Genomic DNA, 14,577 nt, shown 5'->3' on the forward strand with positions numbered 1-14,577 from the left:
GCGAGAGATTCACGGGCTTATGTGTGTGTGGCGGTTGTTTTAGGACCGAGGTACAAGTTCATGTTGCTCGAATACTATTTCCCCGTAATTTATGGAGATGAGCAATATGTAAGCGAAATTGCGAAGGTTCGTGAGCTTTGTTGCGAGCTACTAGAGGAGTACGGTCTAAGTTTCCTCATTTGAGAGAAAGAAGGGTTCAAGAAGAAAATGTATCAACATCGTCTTCAACACGCCGATTGGATGCCCTTTCTAACTTTGATAGATTTGTTAGAGCTTCCTATCGAGTAGAGAATATGAAGTCCGAACCGGATTTATATTTAGAGGAGAACTTGATACCTGGGACCGAAGAGTCATTTGATATATGCAACTATTGGAAGGTGACGGGCCTCAAATACCCTTTGTTGAGTATGATTGCCAAGGATGTATTTGCGTACTGCTTAAGCATCGTTGCTTCGGAATCTACATTCAAGGCTTCGGTGGTAGGCACGTGAGTTCACATCGATCGAGACTTCATCCTTCTACATTAGAAGCATTAGTATGTACACAAAATTGGTTGAAGACTGACAAAAAAGGTAGATATTATTTAACAATTGTAAATATATATTTATATACATTTTTTTATTTCTTAATTAGAATTAATATTTAGTTTATTTTTTTTAACAGCAACAGTGAATGATGAAGATAATGATGTTGATCCAACAATGGTAATTAGTTAAGTTTTTGTAATTTATCAAATAAATTATTTATTTTTATTATTAATACTTTTTTCTGTTTTTATTTTTTTGCAGGAGCCTTACGTAGTTGATCTTGATGATTAGAGAGTACATTGTTCTTTTTAGTATATGAGTGAGGACATGGATGAGAACAAATTGTAGTGTTTAGTACTTATGGTTACTAGTTATTATATTTGAGTTTATGGTTGGTAGTTATTATTGATGTATTAAACATTGTTAGTAACAAAAGTACAATCTCAAACTTTCCTCTATTATGCATAATTGAATCACTCATTTATTCATTATAACAAAAATGCAATTATTCATTGAAAACCTTAGTTTCCAACCTTATCTATTATTAAAGTAAAATTGAAAAAAAAAACATTACCATCACACCCTTATAATTCTCTTCATTAAAAATAAATTGACTTACATAATTATTATAATATTGATTTTAAAACATAATCAAACAACATAATAGTTCTCCCATTACCCATGACTCAAAACAAGACAAAACCAAAGAAAAAAGAAATCCCTTTTAATAAGGCATGTCATATTGTAATAGTATAATAGTTATAACTAACCACTTCCTAATAATAATAATAATAATTTTTAGAAAGAAAAAAAAAAAAAAAAGAGGACAAATAATAATAATAATCAATGGTGGGTTTTGATGCATTATCTATTTTCTCATCAAATTTTCTCTCTCTAAAATAACATAATATATAAAAAAAGTGTCTATAATGAATTGTCTCAACCACCACCAAAATTAAATACCCAAATGAAACAAAACAAATAATAAGTATTCTTAAAAAAAAAAAAAAAAAAAAAAAAAAAAAACCGGGTCGGGCCTAACCCGGCCCAATTATCTCGGGCCGGGCTTGACCCGCTAGGCCAAAAGAAGGAGTCGGGCCGGGCCAAAGTGATGTCGGGCCGGGCCGGGTTTGTGGCGGGCCGGGCCGGGCCCGGCCCGACTGACATTCCTAGTTATGATTCCATCAATGTTGGTGCCTGCAATGGGTGGAAGCGATGTAAGCTCATTCTCTAGTAAATTATCTTTTCTCTTAAACCTCTGAACCTTTCTTTTGGTTTTACTGGGCACATGCAATTTCATCCAGAACATACTTTTTTCTTAACAATGTTTGTAGTTCCCTTGGCCTGCCACTTGTATTTTATCCAGGTGGGATGTATATTTGAATGCTTATTTGTCATGGTGTCAGTCAATCTTCTATTTTAGTTACTAAGAGTTCTTTCTTAACATTTTTATGATTGATGAATAGGGTGACAAGGCACGTGTAATACAGACTCTCCTCTTTGTGGCTGGGCTTAACACACTTCTCCAAGCGCTTTTTGGAACCAAATTGCCAGCAGTTGTTGGAGGTTCCTTCGCCTATGTCATTCCAATAGCTTACATTGTAGGCGACTCCTCGTTGCAACGCATTGATGATCCACAAGAAGTAAGCTGTTTTCTTAGTCTGGCTTGTAGTCACCTCTGTTCTCAGTTTTTACTTTCACTAGTCTCTCTCTCTCTCTCTTTTTCATTTTTTAATCATTTACATTTTTTTTTGGTAACCACATAGAGCAATATTTGTAAAGTTTTTCCCAAATTTCATTATAGTAACAGCTTAATAAGAACAAGTAGAAAAACTGTCTGAGTTTGACACTATTTTTTAAAATAATATTATGGAAGATTGCATCTAAGGTTGCCTTTGTCATAATTCATGTCATTGGTAACTAAGTCCCCCTAGATATCTATCTCTACTTACATTTCAGTCAATGTACTTAAGAAACTCTCTTATTTGGTAGGGTATTGAAAGAGATCTTCCCATGTCATTGGTTTGCAGATATTTATTCAAACAATGCGAGCTATTCAAGGAGCTCTAATTATAGCTTCAAGTATTCAAATTATTATGGGCTACAGTCAAGTTTGGGGCCTCTTTTCACAGTATGCCATCAATCCAGTAACAACTTCTAATCATTAAGAGAGTTTGCTGACTCTCTTTTTCCAAGTTTGTAATTGTTTCTCTCCCTTCCCCTCTTGATGCTTGTTGCAATTACATCTTCAAAAAAAAAAAGTGTTATCATTAAGAAATTGTAACATTAACAAAGTGTTATTATTGTAACATAATTTGATTGAAATAGAAAAAGGTGCTGTTCTTTTCAAGTGATCTGGATGTAAGAGAATTGTAATAATAATATTAATAATAGTGTTGTGATTTACAGGATGTTATGTTTGATGGGGGCCAGGATTGTTGTTGTAGTAATTAAAATTAAATATAAAAAATATATTCAACTTAAAAATCATAAATCAAATTAATTTATTTTGCAACAAAATTTTAGTTGCAAAATTCACTATTTGTTATGATATTTTGTTAGTAAAAATAATTTTTTTAACTATATATTTGCTACTAATTCAATAACTATATATATATTTTTTAAAAATATATAATTTATGTTAATCATATTTTTTAAGGATTAAATTAGTAGTTAATGTATATTCAATATATAGTAATAATTAATCTTATGTTTTAAAGAAACTAAATAATTACTTGGTACATTTAAAATATTAATAATTGTAAAATAAATATTTTAAGACTAATATTTTAGTTGTAAAAGATCATTAACTTTTACTGACTAACTATTTCGTCACAAATTTCAAATTTTTAATGACTAAATAATTTTAGTCACAAATAATTATTAGTCACGCCACTATTATAATTTGGCGCCACAGTTTTAGTGACTAAATATTATTTTAGTCACTAAAAATAACAAACAGTGACTAAAAAATTGGTCATTGATTTTTTCGGTTCTAAATAAACATTGTTTCATGACTAAAATTATTTACGACTAAAAATTAGTCACAAAATCTAACTATTAGTGACTAAGTCGATTTGGTCACAAAAAATCTAGTCGCTGAAAACGTATTTTCTTGTAGTGCCTTGTTGCAGGAGTATGTGTTTTAGCTTGTGTGTAAGTTTTCAAAACCTATTATTACTTGATTGCAAATAGCCATGGTTAACTTGTTGACAGATCCAATGATCTGATTTTAACTCATGGCTCCCTTGGTCAAGTTAATAATTTGTAAGAGGGATATTTACAATCTTCTTTCATCTGTGTATGACCTAGCAACATGATAGGACCCATCCAAAGTGTGCCTGTGTGAGCCTATGTGTTTAATTTCATTATAGATGCATATAGGTTGTTGTTGCTAAATAAAATATCATAGTTCTTGATAGATTTTATTTAGGCCCATTTAGTTTTTGGGCCTATTCAATTAAAGTTGTTTATTTTAAGGTTAAATTCCTCTCTTTTGGGCCTTGTGTGAGAGTTGGGAGCCATAGTAGTGGGTACGACATACTGAACCCAGCACCCCCTCACATGAACCACCCCAATTGTGAAGGCCCATTTGCCTGATTTGAATAACTGTACTAGGTTAATTAAACTAGTTTAACCTAATAAAATTGATTAGCAACATAATTAATTTCATTTATTTTGAAATTAATTTAAGAAAAATATAGTTTAAAGAATTTTTTATTCTAAGCTAAACTATATGTATTTTCTTGTATTTAATTAAATATGGAATTATAACCATCTAGATTCTTTCTGAAGCTTAATTTAAATTTTTCATTAAATATTCCTATTTAAGTTGATATTTAGTTATCTATAACTAATCAACTTAAATCTGAATATCTTTTGAATTTCAAATTTCAAAATTAAGTTGAGGAATTTTAGGCATTGGTTATTAAGATTCTTTAGATATTTTTTAAGTTAATATCTTTTCGAATATTAACTTAAAATGGAATATTTTTAAATTAAATGGTTACAACTTAATTTTTAATATTTAATTAAATTTAAATTTGAAAATATTTAAGTTCTAGATTTTTTCTAATACAACTTAAATTAGATATTTATTCAAATTTTGTGGAAAAAATACTTAGTCAAATAAGATATTTTATCGATAGTTATTTCTAGACTACTTATTATTTCTAATATTGAATAGGAAAATATTATACATTGTGAAATTAATTATTTAAATAATTAATTTTGGTACAATTTATTTTAAGTATATTTTTTTCCTAGTATTAAACTAGAGATTAATAATTAAGCCTTCTCTACACTTAATTATTTATTTCTTAAATTTAATACATTTAATTAATTTGAAATTAAATATCTAAGTTGATTTTCATCACGATACTTAAATATTTCTTTTTCATGACACTTAATTCAATAGAAAAATATTTTTAGTTGAAATTTATTTTTTCAACTAAATTTAAATAATTTTCAAAATATATTTTTTCTTTGTTTTATTAATCAAATTTCAAAATTGCATTTCTTAAATGCTAGAATTTCGAATTTTATTTGAAAAATAGATTAAAGTTGTAAATTATTTATTTTAATTTTGGACCAACTTAAATCAATGATTTTTTCATTTAATGATTAATTAAAATAAATTAAGTAAAATATATTTTTCTTTATTTTATTAATCAATTTTCGAAATTGCATTTCATAATGCAAGATGATTTTGAATCTATCTTGAAAAATAGATTAAGTTGTAAATTAATTATTTATTTTAATTAATTCTTGGATCAACTTAAATCAATGATTTTTTTTCATTTATTCATTTATTTTAATATGCATTTTTTCGAAAATTGTATTCTTAAATACTTTAATTTTTCGAAATGCAATATATATATTTATAGAAAATAAAATTTGAGTTGTAAATTAATTTAAATTAATTTTTTAACAACTTAAATTGAATATTTTTCTAAATATTTATTGGAAATTATTACTAAGATGGAAATAATTCATGTTATTTTCATATACATCTAAGTAAAATTTATAAATATTAAATTAAAATTTATATTTAGAATTTTTCATTCTAAATTGGAAATTTTAATTAAATAAATATATATTTAAAATAAATAGAAGAAATAAAGAGAATCAAAGAAAATACAACTCTTTTTAAATAATGAGCTTTTAATTAAAAGACATTCGATCTCCATTGTGGGTTTTACACAGCGTTTGTTTTAGTGAGTAATCCTCCCTAATGGAGGAACGTTCATTAGCAATTTCGCACCGTTTAATCTCGAATGATAAGTAGTTTGTAAGTGTTTTGTATGGTATGGATCACCCTAATGGTGGCGACCATACTTGACTTGCAAATTATGAAACAATGGTGGAAGCTCATAAGATAGAATTGCCTTGACTCTCGCCTAAACGGGACAATGCTGAATTCCAATCTTGACCGAATAAAAGGTTGCTAGAATGTTTAACATTTTAGATGAGCTGACAACTCTATTCAATGGATGGTAGCTTTGACTCTCGTCTAAACGGGACACTGATATCAGTTTGTTGAAAACCTTGGAAATTATTTAGGATTGTATGTTTTAGTATTTTCACTTGTCATTCCTGTTAGGTTTTATGCCCTAAATAAAACTCTTTACAATCTGATTAGTTATCAATATAAGAAATTTGAAGTGATTGATGTTTGCATGAATTTTACATGCTAATGGTTTAATATGTTTAATATGTTTATTACATTCATACACACAAAATCAGTTAAATCCAGATCATATGTTTATTCACAATTACAGTATCGTCAACACAGTGGAATGTGATTGTGATCATATGAATCAAAAGTTTTGGTCCCTGTTTCATCAGTGTTATTGGATTTACACTAATGTGATAATCAGCGATGATGTGTACTTACACTTGGAGTAAGTGTTATGTTCTTTCCAGGACATTAGCAAAGTATACTAGTTTCGAATGTATGGAGTATACATTGGACTGGACCGATATTGCAACTAAGTTAAGATATTACAAACTTACCGTTATACATATCTTTCCAAGTCAATATCAGTAGTTGATCTTAAGATTAAAAAGAATCTAAATCCTGATATGCTTAGGCTCAACTCAGGAGTGCTATTCATGTTCTTTGATTTATTAGTTAAGCCTACTTTTGGGTCAGGGTGATACGTATATTTTGGGAACATGATAGTATGATTGAGTGGGAGTGCTGAACATAAATATGGAATCTATAGCTTCTACTGGTGTATAGAAGTTAAGTGATGATTCCCTTCGAGCTTAGCAAATAGAAGTAAATGGATGAGCTCTTGTTTAACTGACTAATTATTAGATCACTAAACACCATTTACAGGTAGCTAAGTGTTTTAAGGGGCAAAATACATTGAGGGGTGAGAACGGTAAAGAAATCCCATCTCGATGTAAATCATCTATATAGAGGATCTTTAAATCAAAATAAGATTATAACAATGGTTAAATGAGATAGTATATTGGTATCGTGAAACATACAATATGCTCTATATAAGTCTGAGAGTGCAATTCTAAGTTCTAAGAGTGGATTCAACGAAGAATTAATAAGTAGGAATTTACTTGGTAAATTTGGTTCACTTATTGGAAGCTCAGCATATAGATCCATGGTCCCCATTCTAGTTGAGAACATTCTGCTTATAAGACTCATTAATTGATTCGTGATTGATCAATTATAATTCTAAAGTTAGACTATGTCTGATTTTATGAATTTTCACTATTCGAAGTGAAATTGTAAGGAAAAGAGTTTTCCGGGTTTATTTATTTATTAATGGACTTTATATGTCTAATTAATAATTAAATTAAATGACAATATTATTTAATAATGTATTTTAATTATTAAATAATTAGTTTTGGCATTTAAAAGGTTAGAATTGGAAAATTGGCATTTTTGAGAAAATAGAGATAAAATTTGATAAAATTGCAAAATTAAGTGGGGCCCATTACAACACCTATGGCCGGCCACTTATAAGGCTTTTTCAAATTATTATTTTATTATTTTAATGCCAAATAATTCTAAACCTAAACCTAGTAAGTTGCCTATAAATAGAAAGTGATGGCTCATTCACAACATAAGTTTTCATAAGCCTTTCTGACAGAAATTTCTCTCTTCAGAAAAACTGAGCCTTCCCTCACTCTCTACCTTGGCCGAAACCTCTCTCCCTCTTTTCCTTCATCTTTTTCGTGACCCTAGTGAAAGAGTAAGTGCCCACACACAGTAAGCAGTAACTCAATCATAGATTGGAAGGCGTGAAGGATCAAAGCTTGAAGAAGAAGGAGATTCGGGCTCAGATCTTGATTATACTCTGCTACAGAAAGGAATCAAGGGTTAGAGATCTGAGTGGAAGGAGACATTTATTCCGCTGCATCAATGTAAGGTTTTCTTAACTTTATATGTGTTTATTTTATCGTTTTAGAAAGTTCATATTTAGGATGTTAATAAACATACTTGTGAGTAGATCTAAGATCCTGGTAAAATAATTCCCAACAACTGGCCTCAGAGCCATGGTAATTGATTTACTTGCATGTAATTTGGACTTTAAAACGATTGTTTGTATGTTCTTTGGATGGTATTATGTTGTATTGAGTGTTATTTGATGATTGATTGATGATTATGAAATTTTCGTGAAAAATAATTGTTATTTCGGTTCTGGAATTATTTTTATTGGATAGTATGGAAAAAATTAAGCAAGTTAGCCTTTTACAGAACTCAATTTGGATTTTATTTGAATTAGTTATGATTTTTGGAAGATTTGACAAAATCGGGGCTGTGCTGATAGTTTCCTGCGATCGCAGAGCTGTCCGTACAGTTTCGAATTTTTTCAATTTTCTTCAATTTTTCATACCTTTTCATGGAATTAACTTCCAATTTTTTGTATGGTTTTATATATATACTATTACTATTCCTAATTCAATTCTAATTATCATTTTGAATTAATTTAATTTTTTTAATTTAATTCAAGATATTAGTGTAATTTGAATTTGAATAGAACTAGTATTTATCTTTTTGCTTAAAAATCTATCTTATTTTTAAATTTGATTATATTTTTTTTAAATTTAAGGTCAGATATTTTTTTTGATATTTAAAATATCTTTTAAGATATTTATAATATCTTTTAAGATATTTAAAAATATCTTATCTTTTAAGATATTTATAATATCTTTTAAAGATATTTATAATATCTTTTAAGATATTTAAAAATATCCTATCTTTTAAGATATTTTAAAAATATCTTATCTATTAAGATTTTTTAAATCTTTTTAGATATTTTGACCTTATTTAAATTTAAAATAAGATATTTATAATCATGTAATTTTAAATAGATATAAGATATTTTGCTAACTTTTAAATTTTGTTATTTTATTTATTTAAATTAAATTTAAAAATCTGAAAAGATATTTTATTTATCTTTTCTAATTTTTATTTAATTTTTATTTTTAAAATAACATTTAATTTTTAAAAAGTAGTTAGCAAATTTTGAAATGATATTTAGGTTGGTTGAAACCTAATTTTTCAAATAGTAGGTTTAATTTTAAATTTTTTTAAAATAATTTCGAAATTTTAAATTTTTTTTATTTTTTTTTTGAAATTAATTAATTTTTTTATTTTTTTTTCGAAATTAATTATATTTTATTTAATTATTTATTTTTCGAAATTATTTATTTAAAATTAAATAAATCCTACTTCCAACTATCCATTAACCTTGTTGCGGGAGTATGTGTTTTTAGCTTGTATGTAAGTTTTAAAAACCTATTATTACTTGATTGCAAATAGCCATGGTTACTTTTTGCCGGATCTAATGATACGATGGCTCCGCTTGGTCAAGTAAATAATTTGTAACAGGTAAATTTTACAATCTTCTTTCATCTGTGTATGACCTAGCAACATGATAGGATCCATCCAAAGTGTGCCTGTGTGAGCCTATATGTTTATTTTATTATATAGATGCATATAGGTTGTTGCTAAATAAAATGTCACACCATGATAGATTTTATTTAGGTCCATTTAGTTATTGGACCTATTCAATTAATAACAGTTATTCATTTTAAGGTTAAATTCCTCTCTTTTGGGCCTTGTGTGAGAGTTGGGTGCCATAGAAGTGGGTACGACATACTGAACCCAGCACCCCCTCACATGAACTACCCCAATTGTGAAGGCCCATTTGCACGATTTGAATAATCGTACTAGGTTAATTATAATAGTTTGACCTAATAAAATTGAATTAGCAACATAATTAACTTTTAAAATATATGAAAATTTATTTTCATTTTAATATTTTAAAGTTAATTTTAAGAAAAACACTTTTAGTTTAGATATTATTTCTAGATAAACTATTTGTATTTTTCTTGTATTTAATTAAATATAGAATTTTAACTAACTAAGATTCTTTACGGAGCTTATTTAATTAAATATTCCTATTTAAGTTATAAATTAGTTGTATCAACTGATTTTTCTTAACTAACTTAAATTTGAATATTTGATTTAAATTTTATATCAAGTTGAGGAATCTTAGGCATTAGTTATTAAAGATTCTTAAGATATTTTTTAAGTTAATATCTTTTCAAATATTAACTTGAAATGGAATATCTTAGATATTTTTTTGTTAATATCTTTTCAAATATTAACTTTAAAAGATATCTTCAAATTAAGTGGTTACAACTTAATTTGTGATATTTAATTAAATCTAGATTTGAATTATTTAAGTTTTAGATTTTTTCTATATAACTTAAATTAGATATTTTTCAAATTTTGAAAAGATACTTAGTCAAATAAGATATTTTCTAGATAGTAATTTCTAGACTACTTATTATTTCTAATATTTAAATGGGAAAATATTATACTTTTGTGAAATTAATTATTTAAATAATTAATTTTGGTACAATTTTATTAAGTATATTTTTCCTAGTATTAAATAGAAATTAATAATTAAGGCTTCTCTACACTTAATTATTTATTTCTTGAATTTAATACAATTAATTAAGTTGAAAAATCTAAATATCTAAGTTGATTTTCATCATGATACTTAAATATTTATTGATTTTTCATGACACTTAATTAAATAGAAAATTAATTTTTAGGTTGAAATTTAATTTTTCAACTTAAGTTTAAATAATTTTCAATATATATATATTTTTTCTTTATTTTATTAATCAATTTCGAAATTTGCATTTTAATTATGCAATATTTTCGAATTTTTTTTGAAAAATAGATTGAGTTGTAAATTAATTATTTATTTTAATTAATTCTTGGACCAACTCAAGTCAATGATTTTTTTCATTTAATTGATTAATTTAAAATAAGTGAATTTAAAATATATATATTATTAGAAATTGAATTAACTAGTCAAAAGAATATCTAGATAGGTGATATTTTTGCTTGAAGTATTTCTTTTCTATTTTTATTATTTTCGAAAATTGTATAGTTTTTATACTTAATTTTCGAACTCAATAAATATATTCTCAAAGGAAATTTTTAAGTTGTTAATTATTTATTTAATTCATCTTAAATTAATTTCCTTAATATTTATATTTAAGATTATTACTAAGATGGAAATAATTAATTTTATTTCAATCACCATCTAGTATAATTTTATAAATATTATATTAAATTCTTATTTTTGAATTTTAATTCTTAAATAGAATTTAATGAGATTTATTTATTAGAATAATAAGAAAATACATTTTAAACAATGAGCTTTATTATTATTAAGATATTCGATCTCCATTGTGGGTTTTACACCGCGTTTGTTTTAGTGAGTAATCCTCCCTAATGGAGGAACGTTCATTAGCAATTTCGCACCGTTTAATCTCGCATGATAAGTGGTTTGTAAGTGTTTTATATGGTATAGATCACCCTAATGGTGGCGACCATATTTGACTTGCAAATTGCGAAACAATGGTAGAAGCTCATAAGATAGAATAGCCTTGACTCTCGCCTAAACGGGACAACGCTGGATTCTGATCTTGATCGAATAAAAGGTTGCTAGAATGTTTAACATTTTAGATGAGCTGACAACTCTATTCAATGGATGATAGCTTTGACTCTCGCCTAAACGGGACACTGATATCAGTTTATTGAAAACCTTGGAAATTATTTAGGATTGATTTTTTTTTAAGTATTTTCTCATATCATTCCTACTTGCTATGTGCTTATAATTTCTGAATTGATTTTGTGTGTTAAACCATTATTAATTTCTATTTGTTGATTTCTATTATTTTGTAGTATCCTGTTTGTCAAAATGAATCCCATGTTATCACTTTGTTGACCGAAAATAAGCCGAATGGATCTAACTTTAATAAATGGAATGAGAACATTAATATTGCTCTCATAGGAGAAAGTGCCTTGTTTGTTTTAAGCGAGCCGTCACACGAAGTGCACAGGGATAATGCATCCAAAGCCGTGAAAGAAAAGTATGAGCGTTGGCGAAGGCAAATGACAAAGCTCTATACTTTATGCTTTCTAGCATGGTTGACACCCTCAAAACTCGGTTTTCTAAAACTGAGAAGGCTGCTGAAGTTATGACGAAGTTAAATGAGCTATTCGGTAAGGCATCACTTCAGTCACGCTTTGACGCGACTAAGAAGTACATTAACGCACGGATGGAACCTCATCAAAACGTGCGTGATCATGTTCTCCTCATGTCCAGTTATTTCCAAGAAGCCCAGGATCATGGTGCTGAAATGGACAGTGCTACTCAAGTAAGTCTTATCTTGAACAGCCTGACTCCAGCATTTCTACCATACACATCAAATTATGTCATGAATAAGAAGGAAATTGACTTTCATGAATTAGTCAATGACCTTCAAACTTATGAAAATTTGATTGGAGGACCCAAGAAGAAAGGGAGTAAACCTCATCCTGGTAATGGTAATGGGACGATGAAACCTGAAGCAAATGTCGCCTCTGCTTCAAAGCCCAAATCGAAGAAGAAGTGGAAGAACACCAAGAAGCGAACAAAAGTCATGAAAAAGACTGCTCCTTCTGGTGATGCTACACTTAAAGGAAAGTGTTTCCACTGCAATGAAAAAGGCCATTGGAAACCCCAATGTCCTAAACTTCTTGCAAAGAAACAAGGTATTTCCTTTCATAAACTTTAAGAGTTTTAGTGAATTATTATCCAATTGGATTTATAATTCTGGACTAACTTTGTTTATTTGTTTTCTTCTTCTTATAGGCCAAGCTACTTGAACTCAATTGAGTTGGATCAGCAAGCTGGACCAAGGGTGAAATCGTCCAGATGAAGATGAAGCTCTTCAATTTATTTTTTGAATTAATTGTTTTAGTTTAAAGACAATTTGGATTTCAAATTTTAGTTAGGGATATTTATCCCTGTTTATCTCATATTGTTGCAATACATTTTTTTTAATAAAGTTTTATTTTTTTTTTCTTTCGAAATTCCCTATTGCAATTTATGAGATTGAGCTTCATTTAATTCTATCTTCATCAATTATTACCACATTATATTTATATGTTTGTATGTGTAAGTGTTTTTATTATTGATGCAAATTCTATAATATTTACAACTCTTCATAGAGTTATATTATATAAACACTAGAAATTATTTCTATGTTTATCATAATTGTTAATTCTCATACAATTATTAAGAATTTGTTTAATAAAAGGATCTTATGATCTGATAGGGGTGGAGAAAAGTTAAGAAAACTATGCAGTTCAACGATCTTTTATATCTAATGAACTCTGGATAGTATTCAACTCCACAAAAACTCTATCACACTTAGAGAATCATGATCTTTACAACCTTTAGGGGTGGATCATAATCTCTATATACTTAGGGGTGGAGGTTATCCATAGTACCCTATATGTATATTCTTAGGGGTGGAGTCTATTCCAAAATTCCCTATGAAACACATATCTTGTTTAAACATAAAAGTAATATAATGAGTCAGCTATTGTCAATATAATTCTTGATCTTGATTGTATGTTCCATTTCGATTTTACTGTTGTAAGTAAGAGTTTGATACCTTTGAAAGTTCTTTGTTAAAGTTTCACACTACCTTAATTGAGTGGGAGAATCTTAAAGTTCTATACCCATCTTCATTAGGTTGATAATTGTGATAGGTACTTAAGAACACTACTGAAAAGCAAATCTAACCATTCACATGGATAGGTATAGCTTATCAGAATTATGAGAATAAGATAAAGAACTCTAGTTCAGTCCATTCGAATGACTTGAGCCAAGAATTCTTAATCCTCATAAAATTTGATGGTATCTTAATTTTGATTACTTTATCTCTGGCATGTATTTTTCACTTCAAATACTAGTCTGCCATGTTGATGACTTAGTCTTAACTTAAAGTTTCAGACTAATACAAAAGTCACAACTAGGTAACTCTCCAAACAATCAGAGGTTAAAAGTATTATTTAACCAGACATCTGCTATTGAGTGGGAGCTATCTGAGATGTAATCAAATAGGGAACATTAGAAGATATTCAAGAAGGATTTATGAAAGTGATCTATATGTCAGATATTAAGGAACTGTGTATCAGTTGTCTTTGTATCACACCATCTAATTTCGAAATTCTTAAGATGGTGCTTACTTTGGGGGTGGAGGAATTATTGTATAATAATTCAAGCTCTACCAGAGAAGAACTATAACTTGGTCTATTCGAAAATACCAGAAAGTTATATCACTGAAGAAAAGTCTACACTGTATTATCTCAATTACATATTTTAAAATATGAGAGATATGTCCTCTGTTAATTCAGATGTACTTTTAAAACGAAGAAAGATTTCGGTATCCCTTGATGAGTAAAGCATATAGTAAAGGATGTTTCATAAGAGTATTTATGAACTTGTTTCCGAAGTTTGGGTGGATTCAAATATACTACACTTGATCTAAAGATCAAGACATCGAATTGACCTATTTGCACGGTTGTTTTATATTAGTGCAAGTGGGAGTTTGTTAGGTTTTATGCCCTAAATAAAACTCTTTACAATCTGATTAGTTATCAATATAAGAAATTTGAAGTGATTGATGTTTGCATGAATTTTACATGCTAATGGTTTAATAT

At 28.0% G+C, this 14,577-nt stretch overlaps 1 protein-coding gene and 1 long non-coding RNA gene across 5 annotated transcripts; both read left to right on the plus strand.

The window, feature by feature from the left end:
- The first annotated feature begins 478 nt into the window (after window positions 1-478).
- LOC115721016 (uncharacterized) lies at window positions 479-1,352 on the plus strand. Its single transcript, XR_004012360.2, has 3 exons — window positions 479-572; window positions 664-704; window positions 789-1,352. It is a non-coding gene; the product is annotated as an uncharacterized LOC115721016 (long non-coding RNA).
- A 347-nt stretch (window positions 1,353-1,699) lies between these two features.
- On the plus strand, window positions 1,700-2,938 carry LOC115718680 (nucleobase-ascorbate transporter 1-like). Of its 4 annotated transcripts, none has more exons than XR_009686425.1 (3): window positions 1,700-1,744; window positions 1,994-2,170; window positions 2,520-2,938. XR_009686425.1 is itself a non-coding variant. In XM_061110951.1 (3 exons), the coding sequence occupies exons 1-3, from the start codon at window positions 1,816-1,818 to the stop codon at window positions 2,595-2,597; spliced, it is 333 nt and encodes a 110-aa protein (XP_060966934.1). In that variant the 5' UTR covers window positions 1,700-1,815; the 3' UTR covers window positions 2,598-2,938. The 4 variants fall into 4 exon arrangements, 2 of the variants coding, with proteins under 2 accessions (XP_060966934.1, XP_060966933.1); XR_009686426.1 differs by having other exon boundaries at window positions 2,558-2,938; XM_061110951.1 differs by having other exon boundaries at window positions 1,700-1,893.
- The last annotated feature ends 11,639 nt before the right edge of the window (window positions 2,939-14,577 follow it).

This window comes from Cannabis sativa, chromosome 2 (assembly GCF_029168945.1).
Source record: "Cannabis sativa cultivar Pink pepper isolate KNU-18-1 chromosome 2, ASM2916894v1, whole genome shotgun sequence".
Taxonomy (NCBI): domain Eukaryota; kingdom Viridiplantae; phylum Streptophyta; class Magnoliopsida; order Rosales; family Cannabaceae; genus Cannabis; species Cannabis sativa.